We start from the raw sequence: 14,922 nt of genomic DNA on the forward strand, positions 1-14,922 counted from the left end.
TTGGAAGCCCAGGCCCCAGGCAAGGCCATTGATGACCCCAGGTTCCTGAGCTCATCTGGCATTTGCTATCTGCAGCCCATGCCCACCAGCAGTGCCTCTGTCCTGTGGGTTGGACAGGAGGCAACAGGGGAGACTTCCTGTTGGCTGACCTGTCCTGGTATCTGCTCCTCTAGGAAGAAGCAGGAGTGCAGTTAGCATGTAAGCTGATCTGGAGGAGCAGAGTCTAGGATCGGTGGGAACCAGATCAAGCCCAGGCCCCTTGGGACTCCTCTGGAGGTCTTGGCACCCTCCAGTCATTCCCTGGCCCCTGGGCCCCTGAGCCAGCCAGCCAGCCAGGGTCTGTTCTTCTCTCCAGCCCAGACCCTGACAATCAGACATAGAAGAGCACACTGGAAAGACTGCGCCCTTCAGCATGTTCATGTGCCAGGGGCCTTCAATGCAGCAACTGCCCCCATGGGAGAACATGATCAAAGCCTGCCCTGCTGGCCACCCAGACCAGGGCCTCCTCAGCCAGGAGGTGCTGCTCTCGACAGGTGCTGGTGGGGACCAAGCACCCAGAGGAGAGTCAGGAGTCACATCCAGTAGCCCAGATGTGGCAGATGTCATGTAGCTTCTGGGGATTGGTTCCAGGCTGTGTCCCTCATGAGGAACCTTGGGCAGATTCCTTAAGGTAAGATTCCTTACCCTGTACCTCTCCTTCTCTCAAAATAGGCATGACAGTGGCACCAGCCTCAGAAGGGAGGGGAATGAAATGGGGTGAACGGTTATTTCAGGACAAACGCCCAGCAGGGGGCCTGGCGCACAGCATGCCTGCCCAGGTCCCCACTATAGCAAGTGGCCTGCCCCCGCTGGGACAAGCCCAGCACATCTCAGTGTAGGCACGGACCAAGCTGGAATTCAGGACCCCAAGTTTCCTCTCCTGGGGCTCTTGCCTTGTTCTTTTTGCCATCTTTTCTCAATAAGTAGGCAACTCTTTCCAATCACAAATAACATATCATACATTAGACTTTTCTCATTTAGTTTTTTTGAATAGGCAACCTATTCTTGTGTTTCCAAAACCACCTAGTAGGAAAGGGCCCACAGAAAAGGGCCCCTGCCCAGACCACCTGCCCAGCCCCAACCCAGGGCACTACCTGTCTCTCACCCTCCACTACTGATGGACAGATAGAAAAGCAGGTCAATACTAGCTACATAGGTTGATTTCTTGTCAAAGCACTATTTATTTTTTATCTATTTTCTTTTGATTCTTTCTTTCTCCCAGGGCTGATGGCTCTGTGGCCTCTGCCTTACCACTCAGGTACACACACACACACACACACACACTCTCTCTCACGTCCCCCATCAGATATTTAACCTTCGCTTTTGAAGGATGTTGTTTCTCCCCTCACCTCTGCCAGGGCCTTCTCACTCCACCTGCCCTTCTGTAGCCCCATAAGATCCACCCGCCCAACCCCTTCCCTGTGCAGCACCTCTCACTCTCCCACGGGTCTCAGCATGCTACTCTCCTTACTCTGTGCCACTTAAATCTGACCCTGAGCACCCACTGCAAGGTAAAGCGGAAACATCTTTTTTATTGGGGGAAGCCCCCATTTATCCCCCACCACTCCTAGGGCCACCAAGAGACCTGAAGGTCTTGATGGTCCAGAACGTCCAGGGAAGTCTCTCTGGGTTTAACCAGCCCCTTCTAACATCCACCTTCAAGGTCTCAGAGTGGGGACACTTCCTGGTGGCTGGGATTAGGGCTTTATGTGCTGAGATGTAAACTAAAAGTCAGGCTCCTGATGCACCTGTGGCTGTCTTGCCCCAGGGAAGCATCTCTCTCTTCCTCCTTTGCAGTAAGGTCTGGGGTCTCTCTCCCTGTGAGAGTCTGATCCCCCAGACCATGGGCCCCATAAGGAGAGAGAGCAGGTCCAGCTCTCCACCCCGACTCTAGGCATGCAGTAGACTCCCAGTCAGCAACAGCTGAGCACTGCTTGAGCCTGCATCCTTCCTGGCCAGCCTCACATTCACCCCCCTTGCCTTCATGATCAGGGTGGAAGAAATGGCCCACACCAGAGGAATTTGTTCCCAGCAGCTCTCTCCTCATGGGCTAGAAGGGATTTCCCTTCAGCCTAGAACCTCCTGATCTTCTCAGACCTACATACAAACTCTACCCTCACATACAATCTCTCTACCCAGTTGAATTTCATGTTTCAACCTTTCCACCAACTTATTTGGAAGCTGTTGGCCCTGAATGATGCCCCTAGACAGCCCAATCATGCAGGCAGGGTCACAGACACAATCAAGCATGAGGCATTGCTGCAGCCTTGTACATGAAGATGGGGGTGCTGTAGAATCCCCCCTGGATACTCAGCTCCTCATGGGTTCCAGATTCCTGAATACTGCCAATGTCTGGCTCCAGCTGTGCTCAGGTATGTGTCAAACAGGGAAGTCAGAAGAGTCACTGGGCAGTAGGCAGTCCTGGAGTCTGACAGCAGCGTCCAGCCCCATCCTGGCACCTGGCATGGAGACGGCAGCAGGGGAGTTTGTTCCACATGTACCTGGTGAAGCGATTATTGGGAGATTTCAGGTAAAAAAGAAATGGAGATGGAAGCTTTCTTTTGCCAAGTAATCCAGCCTGTCCATGTCGAGTCTCACTAGCAGGTACGTGTTCCAGAACATGTCTGTGATGAAAGGAACCACATGTCTCTGGACCGCAGCAGCTGGTGGAGCAGGACCCAGGGAGCAGTGGCCACATAGCAGACATGCAAGTAACACGAAGAGGATGGGCCCACACTCCAGGAATCTCCAGAGCACTGGGCTCAGGGGACCCCCAGCCACAGGAGAAGATGTTGATCACCACGAGAGAGGCACCCTGGGGGACCAAGGCAAAGAGGGGAAGGAGGCTCTCCAGACCAAAAAGTTCACCTGGCGGGACCCCAAGCTGCAGGGAACAGTGGGGGGATGAGTGATGGTAAGGGCACGTACTGCACATAGACCCTGTGCTAAGCGCTTGTGGGTCGTGGGTCACCTGGCTGAGGCAGGTGCCAGCTGTGGGTCAGGCAGAGGAGCAGAGCACAGGCTCAGCTAGAGTCCAGTGTCCAGCCACGTCATGGCCTCACAGACAGCTGGTGGTGCCGGGCTACAAGGCCAGCAGCTGCTTTCACAGGTGGGGAAGCCAAGGCCCAGGCCCAGGGGCCAGCTCTGAAACCACTCTGCTGGGCCAGCAGGTAAAGCTGACCAGGAATGCATAGGCTAGGGCCTGTTCTCACCAGGGTCAGCCCTGACTGGTTCCTTCAAGTCCAATTCCGCGGAGAACTCACCCTTTCCAATACCCTAGGGGGAACAGGCTGTTGTCCGCGCACAGAAGATGCACTGAATCCTAGAGGTTCAGAGCCTCGCCCAGGCCAAAAAGCTACGAGGTTACAGACCCAGAAGCCTGACCCCGACCCAGAGTCTATACCGTCCCGCTCCGGAGGATCAGGCAAGCCTGGGCTGAGAGGGAAGGGGCGGGGAGAGCTGCGGGGGCGGGGCGAGATGGAGCCTGAGGTTTTGATTGGATGCTTCCTTGAGCTCGTCAGGAGACTGCAGTCTGGCCCCGCCCAGACTTCCCCACCAGCCCACTCAGCACACCCCAGGCTGCGCTCGGACCCCGCCCGACGCCGTCCAGCCCCGCCCAAGCCCCCCAGGGAGGGAGGCGGTAACGGCTGGTCTGACCTCAAGCCCCTCAGCTTCTGGGGTGGCTTGAGCCCCTCGGTTAGGCGCCCAATCCGGAAGCCTGCCCAGGGGCAATTTAAGGGGGTTAGAGCCCCAAGCCAGCAGGAACTGTCAGTTTCCTGCTTTTCTTTTGTTTTTGAGATGTAATTTCCTTATCAAAAAAATTCACCTATTTAAAGTGTACAGTTTTTTTTTTCTAATTCGGAGTTGCGCCACTATGGCCACAATCTAATTTTAGAACATTTTCAACACCTTGTGAGGCACCTTTCAATCCAGTACCCAGTACCCACCAGCAGCCTCTCCTCTGTTCCGTCCCTGGCGACCACAAATCTGCTTTTTTTCCTACGGATTCGCCTATTCTGTACATTTGATATAAATTGAATCTTACATTACGTATGTTTTTTGTGTCCGGATTCCTTGACTTAGCACAATGATTTCGACACTCAGCGCGCGCTGGCGCTTCACTTCTCTTAAGGCCAAATAACATTCCACTGCATGGATAGACCAACCTTATGCGCTCGTCATCGGCTCGTCATCAGATATTGAGGCTGTTGCCAACTTTTGGCAATTATGAAAAGTACTGCTGTGGACACTGGGGTCCACGTTTTGCGTGGACGTGGCTTATTGTTCTTGGCAGATACCGACCAGCGGTATCTGGCCAGTACCGGTCAAAGGGTAACTAATCGCTGGGTCGTTTCAAGAACCATTTTGCTTACTCGCCGACACCGGCTATGGGTGCTGCGGTTTCTCCGCGTCGTCTCACACCTGCCATCGACTGCAGCGCAGAGGGTGAGGCTCTTCCCTAGGACTGGGGATGTCGAGCACCTCGATGGCCAACTATATAGCTTCTTTGGAGGGAATTTTTTAATTGAATTGTTAGTATTTTTATTATTGAGTTGTAAGGGTTATTTATATATTCCGGATACGGGTTCTTTATCAGATAAACGATTTGCTAATATTTTTCTCTATTCTGTGAGCTGTCTTTTCACTTTTGGATGGTGTCCTTTGACACACAAAATATTTTTCTTTCGAAGCAGTGTTCTTTTTCTTACTGGACTGTTTAAAAAAAACGTTTTAAGAGCTTCCGCGTACTCTCGCGCGCCAGACCGGGCAGGACGCAGTCAGCTGCACGCTGGGATACAGGGACTGAACTGCACAGACTGATCCGACCGCCAGGGGGCGCGGCGGGGTCAACTGCGCCTGCGTCGGAGAGGAAGCGTGCGCCCGAGCGCGAGCACGAGCGCAAGCGAGGTGGAGCGCGCGCCTGCTCCGACTGCGCCTGCGCGGAGCTCGTGGCCGCGCCTGCTCCCGCCGGGGGCTCGTCGCTTGCCGGGCAGTGGCCATGGGGGAGGCCGAGGTGGGCGGCGGGGGTGCGGCGGGCGACAAGGGCCCAGGGGAGGCGGCCACCAGTCCGGCGGAGGAGACAGTGGTGTGGAGCCCGGAGGTGGAGGTGTGCCTCTTCCACGCCATGCTCGGCCACAAGCCCGTCGGTGAGCGCCCAGGCAGCGGACGCGCGTGGGGGCGGGGCGGGCCGCGGGTAACCGTCGGGGCGGGGGGAAGGGCGGGGCCTGCGCCGGCAACGCCCCGCACCTCGCGGCACCCAGGGCAGACCCGCGCCCTCCGAGACACCCTGCTCCTCCCTACCGCACCCCGGGCAGGCCCTAACCCCTGTGACACTCCAGCCCCTCTTCCCCAGCACTTCAAGAAGACCCCTAACCCCTGTGACACCCTGTTCCCCTCACATCACACCTCGGGCAGCCCCCTACCCTCTGTGACACCTTGGTCCCCCACCCAAGCAGACAGACCCCTACTCCCTGTGACACCCTGCCCCCCGCTGCACCCCGGCCAGACCCGTGCTCGCCGCGACACCCTGCCCCCAGACCCCAGCCACCTGTGACACACCCCCACTGCACCCAGGATGACCCCCACTCCTGCTCCCTGTGACGCCTACACCCAGGGTAGACCTCTGCAACACCCAGCCCTATCCTATACTCCAGGGTAGCCCCCGCCCCTCTCCCTGCAAGACCCTATTCCCTCACCACACATACACCTCCATGGACCCTTTCCCCTGGGACATCACTGGGAGATCCTTGCTTCCCCCTGTAACAACCCCCACCTTAATCCTTCCCACACATATGTCACCCCCACTCCCTCCTACTCCTCCATTGTACACCCCGCTCCCTCTTCCCTCTAGTCCACACTCTGTCCCCTCCTCCCTCCACCCTGGCAGACCCCCTCCCCCAACCCCTCACTACCATTCATTCCCCAGGGCAGACCACTGTTTATTCCTGCCCTCCTTTCCTTCCTCCCTTATCTACTATCCTGGGTCTCTTCCCACAGGGGTGAACCGACACTTCCACATGATTTGTATCCGGGACAAATTCAGCCAGAACATTGGGCGGCAGGTCCCATCCAAGGTTATCTGGGACCATCTGAGCACCATGTATGACATGCAGGCACTGGTGAGCTGGATCCCCTACCCACCCCCTGCCAGTGTTGGGGGCCACTATGGAGATAGCTCACACCCTGCTCTCTGAGGGTCAGCCTGAGCTGGCAGCAGAGTGCCCCCCCCAGGCCTTCTGGGGGTCTGCTGGGCAGAGTCATATGGCACCGGTAGATGACGTCAAAGAGGGACAAGTCATCCCGTAGCAGAAGGCTCCAAAGAGTGTTATGAAAAACATAGGCCTGGTACTAATAGTTGCTTGCCTTTTCAGAGAACCTATTTCAGAATGGGTGGTCAGCAAGAGTCTCTAGGGAATAGCTGCGGCATGGAGATCCCAGGCAGGGGCATGCCCCAGAAAGACAGGTGGTGGGAGGGGGAGTGCAGAGACCAGACCCTTAGGCCACTGTTAGTCTTCTGGGAGGTCTCAGAAGTGCTTTAGTAGAGGATGAGTCGCTTTAAGGCTTCTTGGGAACCCAACAAGTGGAGGCCCGGCTCAGAGTAGGTGATGTCTGAAAGGCAAACAGGTTAACTAGGTAACCAGGTCACTGAAGAGACAGGTGTCAGAGCCCTATGACCATAAGAGGTGGTGGGTCCAGGAGCTCAAAAGTGAGTCACTTGGAAAGTGGGTGGGCTGAAGACCTGTGCAGAGGGATAGAGGGTCTATGCCTATCCTCTGGACTCAGGGCCATACCAGCTATCCTGGCAAGACCTGGATGCAGGCCACTATGGCAGAGAATGCCTTTGGCCTGGGCGAGTGCCTTGGGTCTCTTTACACAGCTGTAGGTATAGGCTGCTGGGTTGTGTATAAGAGCACAGGAAACCTTGCTGGCCATGGATATGCCCTGGAATGAGCCACTGCTGCTGCCCAAGTTGAGGACATTCTGAACTCTGTGTGGAGTTTTTGACAGGTGGCTAGCCCTTGTTGACCCAGATGCACCCATTGCCAAACTCTGTGAATTCCTCCCTGGAGCAGCCTCACTTACCCTTGTGTGTGGCGACAGGGAACTCCTTGGGGTCAACAGCTTGCTTCATCATGTTATGAGGTCCCCATTGGAGGTGAGGGCCCAGTCTCCAGACACTCCCCACATGGGGATGCAGAGTGATCAGTGAGCCCTGTGCCTGTCTTTGGAGAAGACAGACCTCTCTGAGGCTGAGACACACTTTTGGGGCACAGGGCCTGGCTCAGAGTTGGGGGCCTGTGTGATACTCAGGGAACTGGCAGCCCCAGCTCTTCTTCCTCTCTTAACTCCTGTGGCTGCCCTAGCTGGTCTCCACCTGAGGTTAACTTCAAGCAGAAGGGATGGTCTTCAGCCCTTGCCCATGCACCCAGCCTCCAGCACAGTTCTTCACCCGCAGTAGCTGTTCTGAGGGGGCTCTTACACGTTTTCACTGACTTGCTAAAACCTCATTTTCTTATTTGTTTCTTTAAAAAACAAAACACTCTACTGGCCACCAGCACGAGTCTGAGATTCTTCCCTTCCCAAATCCAGAGAGGAACTTCGTCCTTCCAGAAGAGATCATCCAGGAGGTCCGAGAAGGTGAGGCTTGGGCCAAGTTAGGATGGGGAATTAGAAAGGGCTGGACCTGGGTAAAGGGCAGGGAGATCAGGGCATAGGTCATACACAGATCCCACCTTCCCCCACATGGTCTTAGAAGCCTCTGGGATTAGGAAGAACTCTGTTGAGCAGCAGTTGCTGGGGCCTGTGAGGGCAGCAGACATCAGCTCTCAGTAACCTTCAGCTTCTCCACAGGAAAAGTGATTATAGAAGAAGAAATGAAAGAGGAGATGAAGGAAGATGTGGACCCCCACAGCGGGGCTGACGATGGTGAGTGTGGTACCTGCCCTCCCTCCTGCCTTGTGGGGTCTGGCGCCCTACAGTTGAGTGGACAGAAAGCCTGCATTGCGCAGGGTCCAGTTGCAGGTCATCTCAGTGCAGGATAAACACTGTGTTCCCTGTCTAGCAAGAGGGAGTGTGGTGCCGAGTGACAGCTCTAGGTCGTAGGGCAGGGTCTCCTCTGTGGTGCTGTGGCCAACCATGTGGCACGTGGCGCTCTTGTGATAAGGAAGTCCTCAGGATGGGCCCACGGGTATGGGACTCCCAGCTTAGCAGGAGGCCTTCTGGATTCAGAGGGCCACATGGGAATATACAGATTTTTTAACTGAACAGGAAGACAAAATAAGATTCTGGCTATTCTTTTTCCAGCCAAATTATTTTGTTTCTCAGGTTTTTTTTCTTCAGGGAGCTTGGGGAAAACAGCAGAAAAATCTAGCAAAGACAAAGACAAGAACTCCTCAGACTCAGGGTGCAAAGAAGGTGCAGACAAGCGGAAGCGCAGCCGGGTCACGGACAAAGTCCTGACTGCAAACAGCAACCCGTCCAGCCCCAGCGCCGCCAAGCGCCGCCGGACATAGACATCTCGGCCCTACGCAGTCCCTGAGGGGCAGTTGGCAGGGCCTGAGCACCACCCCTTAGTCTGCAGGGACATCGCCTGGTGCACTGCACCCACACTGCCTGCCCTGGCTGTCCAGCAGGGGAGCTTGGCGAGGCTTGCTGTGTCCAGTCAGACCATCCAGGATCCTGGGATCCTGGAAGACCAAAAAGACCAGGCTTGCCCCAGGTCAGCTGTGGAGGCTCCTGTATCTGCATTCTGTCCTTGGGAACACCTGTGGCTTCCCTGTGACCTGGGATAGCTCCACGTGTGCAGCAGCGTCGGGAACAGGAGGAGCCCTGAGATTAGCAAGCAATAAAAACACCGACCTCACTCCCTGTCCTCAGAAGAACCACTAGTCTTCCCCACAGGACTCTGTTCTTCCCAAGTCTTTGTCCCTCTCTGACTCTGCACAGACTATAACATCAGGAGGACGTGGCCTTTGTGCCCCTGCCACGCAAACGCCCACTTGGGAAGCTACGAACCAGACACTTTGCCTCATTCACTTGTACTGTAAGGGTGTATATAATTTGGTTGGTATCTCACTATTTAATTTTTAAGAAGCCTATTTTACTAGTGTTTTATATGAAAACAATACTGGAGAAGTTGAGCCCATGTCATATTTTCCTGAGATGTTTTGTTTTAAGGTAATGACTGAGGTACTTTTTGCTCAGTTTTTATATGCCAGATACAGAGAATTTGTAGCGGTTATTTTTGTATTACCTAGTGACAGCAGACAGGCCAGATAGGTGGGGGGAGGGAAGGTGCCCCCTCAGGCTGGCGAGGGTGCCCAGTGCTGACTGAGATGCGCTTTTGTTTGCAGAACATTAAAGCACAAAATATCAACCTGAACTTGTGTGATGTTGATACCAAAGTAAGTTTCCTCCAGTAGGAAGTTTTATTTTCCCAAGATTTATACCTAAAGCATACACTTAGATATATTGACATTCATTTGATACGATGTATAAATGTAAATAAAATAGTAACAGACTCAGAGTGGTTATTTTGTTGACTATGACAAGGACTCAACTACACACTGTTGTCAGGAGAGCAGAGCAGGGAGAGGCTGCAGCCCCTGGGCACATCCTGAGAATGTCTCCTCTGCCGGATGAGCCTGCCTAGCTGAGCCTGTCCTTGGCTAAGTGAAGCCAGCCAGCCTTCATGCCCTGTGTCTTCATCCTGACACTCCACAGGGGACTGTAGCTTCCCCCACCACCTGGAGAGGGGTCTGGCCATTGGTGGAGTCCCCTCGTAGTGCTGTGATCACAGGGCACAGGCGGAGGCAGCAAAGCCAGGACCTCTGAGTGATGAGAGTGCCCATTGTGGGGTCCAAGGCTGGTTTGGACCAGACCCCTGTCACTTCCAAGGCAGGACAGTTCTGTGCCCTTGAACATATCACTGGCATCTGGCTTCCCCAGAACAGGAAAAGTGCCTTGTGACTGCCCAAGAAGCAGCTGGTGTCCTGGCCTGCCCACTCTCCACTCCAAGGTAAGACCAGCTGCTTGAGGGGGGCCCTGTGTGCTACCTATCTGTAGAGCATCCTGCCACACAGAGGAGGAACCTGGATGGCCCCCACGGCATTAAGCCCAGCCTGCGCTTGCCCCTACAGGCCTCCAGTCTGCAATTAAGCCTTGGAGCTGCTGCTGTCCGAACACGGTAGACACCAACCATGCTCACCCCAAATACTCAGCCCTGCAGTGAGTACTACATGTGTCTACAGGAAGCAGCAAACATCAGCCTTGGGGCAGGGGCTGAGGGGACATGCCCTTTTTCTTGCCCTAGTGTCATGAGCTATGTGTTCTCTGCAGTAAGGTCAGCCCTCAGGGCTTTGTGCCAGTGCCTGCCCTGGGGCTGTGACCTGTAGGGAAGCCTGGCCGAACTAGCATGCGAACCCAGGAGCAAACACCAGCAACTCAGGTGGCCCAGGAGGGGCCTGCTAACCCTCATCTGAAACTACACTTTCAGTGACCTTACACTGTGCTGGAAAAGCCTAGTTACCAATTCTGCCTCATTTCAATTATTTCAACATTTTGCTGCACCTCCAGGAGAAATAGGGGTGCCCTGAGCAATCCCAGCAAGCAGATGAGTGTCCCCAACCCCAGGCATCCCATGCTGCCCACACACCCTGCCCCCATGAGAGGCAGTGTGGTCCAAGTCAGGTACCAGGCAGTTTTCCCAGGCTCCTCAACCCTCAGGGGCTCCTGAGAGCCACCCTGCCCTGTAGGTAGCCTGATGTGCACTCTGCCAGCATGTGGAGTGGCCAGGCCATGTTCACCAGCATCGGCAGTGTGGCCTTGAGTCCTGGTGAAAAATTGTGCTTACCCTCCCCCAGCCTCGCTGTGTAGGTTATAATTCAGGGCCACACACACAGATGAGCCAGCTAAATCTGTATGGAAAGGAAATGGAGCTGGGAATGGGGGTTCATGCTGCAGCCAGTGTAGGACAGAAAGAGGATTTACCTGTGAGAAGCCAACATGGGTGCTGAGACTAGAACCTCAGCAGAGTTCTGTGTACCTACCACTGGGAGCTCAGAGTACCTTCCCTGCAGTGGATGATATTTTCTCCACAGTTGGCATTTGTGGTGGGAACTCAGTAAGGGCCACTCAGGTGAGTGTAGTGTCCACCCTCCCCAGGCTCCTAGGCTAGAGGGAGGGCTCTGCCACTCCCCAAACAACAGTGAAACACACTGAGTGGGGAGGCCTGTTGCAGTGGGAGCAGGATAGGGCTCACTGGGGCCAGATAACAGGGCTTTCACTGGTTTTGCCAGAAGAAAATGTTAAGGTATTTCTAACCTGAGTCCCTCAGCAACACAATCTCCTGCTGGTCACCTCTGCCATGGGCAAGTGGCACCTCTGGGCACATCACCTGCTCATGTGCAAAGCTGACTTCCTTGCCTGTGACTTGAGGGACATGGTGTGAGACACCCCCTCAGCTCTGGTGGCAAATCAGCCTGAAGTGCTGAGCCACAGGGCATCACTGGGGCACAGAAGTGCCAGGGAGGCTATGCACCACTGCCGGAGCCTGAGGGAAGCTCTGTCTGCAACAGGGTCTGTGCTCCCCAAATTACACAGTACATCTCCCCTCAAGATAAGCCTTGTGCACAAAGAGCTGTGTACAAAAGCTCCTAAAGGAACAATGTAGTCTGGCTCTGTCTTCTAGGGAAGTTGGGCCCTCCCAGCTATAATGGCCTAACAGGGGGAGGTGACTCTCTCACACCCTCCCTGAGGAAGCCTGACCAGGTCATTGTGGTGAGCCAATTTGCAAAAAGGTCCAGAGCTCCAGAACTTCAGGGAGTCACCGTCATACTTTCAGAAAGTAAGACAGTGTATAGATGGGTTCCAGCCAGGTGAGGTTGCACCTGCTGAGTTAAATAAAGGTTGACAGGTAAGTGAGGATTAAGGACTGGTAACCAGGAATGCACATGGTGAAGGTTGGGAAGTGTTACTCAGATCACAGCTGTCACCAGTCCCTTGCACAGGGAGCCAGAGGCCTGTCCCCTGGCTTGCAGGGTGAAGAGAAGTCAGAGCCCCAGAGGCAACTGCCCAACTGCCCCCAAAGCTATCTATCCTCATGGCCAAATCTAAAATCCAGATTTGGATTTTACCTAAATGTCTTGAAACAAAGTGTATTATAATAGTTACAGAAGAAGAGTTATACCTGGGTGACCACTCCCAGTTTTCACTCTAAGAGCTGAATCCCAGCTTTGCTGGAGCTCAGGGTGCCCACCTACAGATGGCAGAGGCAGAGATGAAGCAAGGGACCCACAGTCCAGGCACTAGGACTCTTTGTAGCTGGAAGTGGCTTTGAGCTGTCCAAAACTTGCCAATGTGTATACAGAAGGCAGCCACCTCCAGCCCCCAGAGAGGTCCATGATGAGCAGTGATGAACAGTCCCTAAGGTGACCCCAATAAATGCTGCCTCCTGGTGTTCAAGCCTTGAGGGGCCCTCTTCTAACTGATGGAGTCCGGCAGAAGAGGGAAGCCACGCCACAAGAGCCACAGCCCTCCTGGCCTGGAAAAAGTCTGGTGCCAAGTTGTGCCAGGCCTATGGAAGAAGCCACCAGCAGGGGTCTGCTAGCAGCCTCGGGAGCTGAGAGTGGCCCCCAGGCTGCAGCAGGCAGGCGAGGACTCCCCAGCACCGGCAGAGAAGCCCTCGTGACACCTGGAGTGCACCCTCTGTGGGATGTTCTGGGGGAGGAGGGGGCTTCTCTGAGCAGTTCTCTAGGCACAGCATCCAGGAAGACCCTCAGACGCACCCTGGGGGCATCCTCTGTAGAGACATTCTGGGGGTGGGGAGGCATCGTTGGGAATGTCTTCTGGAAGGGGCATCTTCTCGGGGCACCCTCCAGCAGGATGAAACCTCCAGGGGAACATCATAGGCTTGGACACTGGAGGGGTTGGGTATCCTGGGAGGGGCTGGGCGACACGCTCCCGAGGTCATCCTCCTAGGTGGGCATCACGTGCGTGGGGCACTCTCCGCGGCGCATCCTCCCGGGAACGTCCTCCTAGGTGGCTTCCTCCGCGCGGGCATCCACCGGGGACATCGCGGTGGGACGCCGGGGCCGTGAAGGGCGGGGCCTGGAGCCTCTCCCCGCGCCGCGCCCCGCCCCCGCCCGCGCGCCCCGCGCGCCCCGCCCCCACGCTTCCTCCGCTTTCACTTTCGCTTCCGCCAGAGCCGGGTCCCTCCGGCGCCGGAGCATGGACGACCCCGACTGCGATTCTACTTGGGAGGACGAGGATGAGGACGGCGACGGGGATGGCGACGGCGACGACGAAGCCGCCTGCGCGGGGGACGCGGAGGACGAGGACAAGGATGAGGGCGCGAGGCAGACGCGGCCCAGCGCGCTCCAGGTGCGGGCACCAGGCCGGGCTTCTACGTGGGAAGCCTCCTGTTCCCGGGCGGCCTGCAGTCCTGGGGACCCCTCCTCTGCCCCGCACGGGCCCTCACGAGGAAATGCACTGGCCGGCCGGGCCGCGCGTGGGTGGGAGACGTCATAGTAGCGTCGCCGGGACGGTGTCCGTGCGGGGGTGACGTCAGAGCCGAGTCCCCGGGACCGTATCCGCGCGTGGGTGACATTTTCTCGGGGGATGCCTGGACATACCCTGACCTCCTACTGGGTCACATGCCACCTCCTCCAGTCCCCATGGCTGCGGTCTAGTTACATCCCAGCCCTCGCGCCTCTGCTCACCAGTGCTTTGGCCTGCGGCCTTAGCGAGCGTTCTGCTGCGCCCCTGCCCCCCACGCTGCCTCTCAGGCCCGCCAGCCCCCGAAGTCAGCCCGGGGGTAGGGGGGTGCAGGAGCCACTCAGACATCCTGGGCACGGTCCTGGGGCTTCCTTTAGGTGTTTGCCAACCGCAGTCCGCTGAGGGTTACTTTTGTTACCAGCAGGTACTCTTCATTGCCGTGGGTTACTTTTGTTGCCAGTAGTGATTTGCCAGCTTTGTGGCAGCTGCGGAGACCGGGAAAGGGTGTAGAACTCAGGCTGTTGTCTCCAGGAATGCTGGTTTGGGGTGTAGGCCTTAGTGTGGGGAGTGGTCAGTGAGAGTGACCTGAGGGGCGGGGGCCTGCTAGAATGCCAGTGCTGTCCTCTCTTCAGCACTTCTGCAGTTCTGGTCACCAAGTGCACACAGGGAGGCAGGAGGGATGGAGGTTGGGCTCAGGAGCCTGGAGGCTGGGAGGGATCTGGCTCTGCCTCCAGCACCATGAGCCCCCTCGGGTGGGCTCTGACAGAAATGACTGTCCCAGCTCAAGCCCACATGCCTTGAACAGTGTTCAGGCACCTCAACCAACCTGTGAGGTGCCTGCGGCCTCTAACCTTTTCCCTTCTGCCTGCTGCCACAACTTCTCTTCCCATGACTCCTACTTCCCCTGCAGACTCCTCAGCCCTCCAGTTGTGGGCGGACCCTGGCAAGGTTGTTTGACTTCATCCTGGGCCTGAGGTGTGTGCAGCCAGCACCCATTCAGAGCCCTTCCTCTTGCTTTAACTGACCCTGGCAGGCACCCACTAGCCCCAGGGAGAAGGGGAAGTAGAACTGGTAGAGGGCTGAGCCAGCTCCTCGGTTTCGGTTTCCATCCACTGGCCCTCAGCTGGGCAAGAGAACCTCACCTTCTGGTCCTGGTTTAGAAATAGTTCAGAGCAAAGTATCACAAGAATGGAAGAAAAAGTATCCAGTGTACACACCCCTATTATGAAACTAATTTATACGAAAGCTAATAACAGCCTAAGAATACGAGGAGGAGGGAGGGAGGGAGAGGGGAGGGGGTAATGGGTGGAGGGAGGGAGATTGGAGGAATCACTTCTGAGGTTTATCTTACAAGGGTATAAGTGAATCTTTCTAAGAGTAGAATGTGAA

General features: G+C 55.8%; 2 protein-coding genes and 1 long non-coding RNA gene across 3 annotated transcripts in view; 2 read left to right on the top strand and 1 right to left on the bottom strand.

The window, feature by feature from the left end:
- Positions 1-2,299: 2,299 nt before the first annotated feature.
- On the bottom strand, positions 2,300-3,451 carry LOC111724467. Its single transcript, XR_002772769.1, has 2 exons — positions 3,303-3,451; positions 2,300-2,540 (listed from the first exon to the last, which is right to left on the bottom strand). It is a non-coding gene; the product is annotated as an uncharacterized LOC111724467 (long non-coding RNA).
- Positions 3,452-4,451: 1,000 nt separating this feature from the next.
- Positions 4,452-9,421, top strand: MRGBP (MRG domain binding protein). The gene is made up of 5 exons (XM_003787764.3): positions 4,452-5,186; positions 6,037-6,158; positions 7,596-7,677; positions 7,891-7,965; positions 8,365-9,421. The coding sequence occupies exons 1-5, from the start codon at positions 5,039-5,041 to the stop codon at positions 8,550-8,552; spliced, it is 615 nt and encodes a 204-aa protein (XP_003787812.1). The 5' UTR covers positions 4,452-5,038; the 3' UTR covers positions 8,553-9,421.
- Positions 9,422-13,243: 3,822 nt separating this feature from the next.
- The window catches only part of OGFR (opioid growth factor receptor), a 7,823-nt gene continuing 6,144 nt past the window's right edge, over positions 13,244-14,922 (top strand). Inside the window, exon 1 of the mRNA XM_012803973.2 lies at positions 13,244-13,419. Coding sequence (XP_012659427.1) covers positions 13,267-13,419 — 153 coding nt within the window. The 5' untranslated portion in view covers positions 13,244-13,266. The remainder of the gene's footprint in view (positions 13,420-14,922) is intronic.

This window comes from Otolemur garnettii, unplaced genomic scaffold (assembly GCF_000181295.1).
Source record: "Otolemur garnettii isolate 467f Iridium unplaced genomic scaffold, OtoGar3 scaffold00023, whole genome shotgun sequence".
Taxonomy (NCBI): Eukaryota; Metazoa; Chordata; class Mammalia; order Primates; family Galagidae; genus Otolemur; species Otolemur garnettii.

What these genes read in the sequence shown, in the direction of transcription:
- MRGBP (XM_003787764.3), top strand. Translation starts at nt 5,039, where the DNA reads ATGGGGGAGGCCGAGGTGGGCGGCGGGGGTGCGGCGGGCGACAAGGGC. An exon ending in TGTATGACATGCAGGCACTG is followed by an intron (nt 6,159 to 7,595) that starts GTGAGCTGGATC and finishes ACTGGCCACCAG; the next exon opens with CACGAGTCTGAGATTCTTCC. An exon ending in CCACAGCGGGGCTGACGATG is followed by an intron (nt 7,966 to 8,364) that starts GTGAGTGTGGTA and finishes TTTGTTTCTCAG; the next exon opens with GTTTTTTTTCTTCAGGGAGC.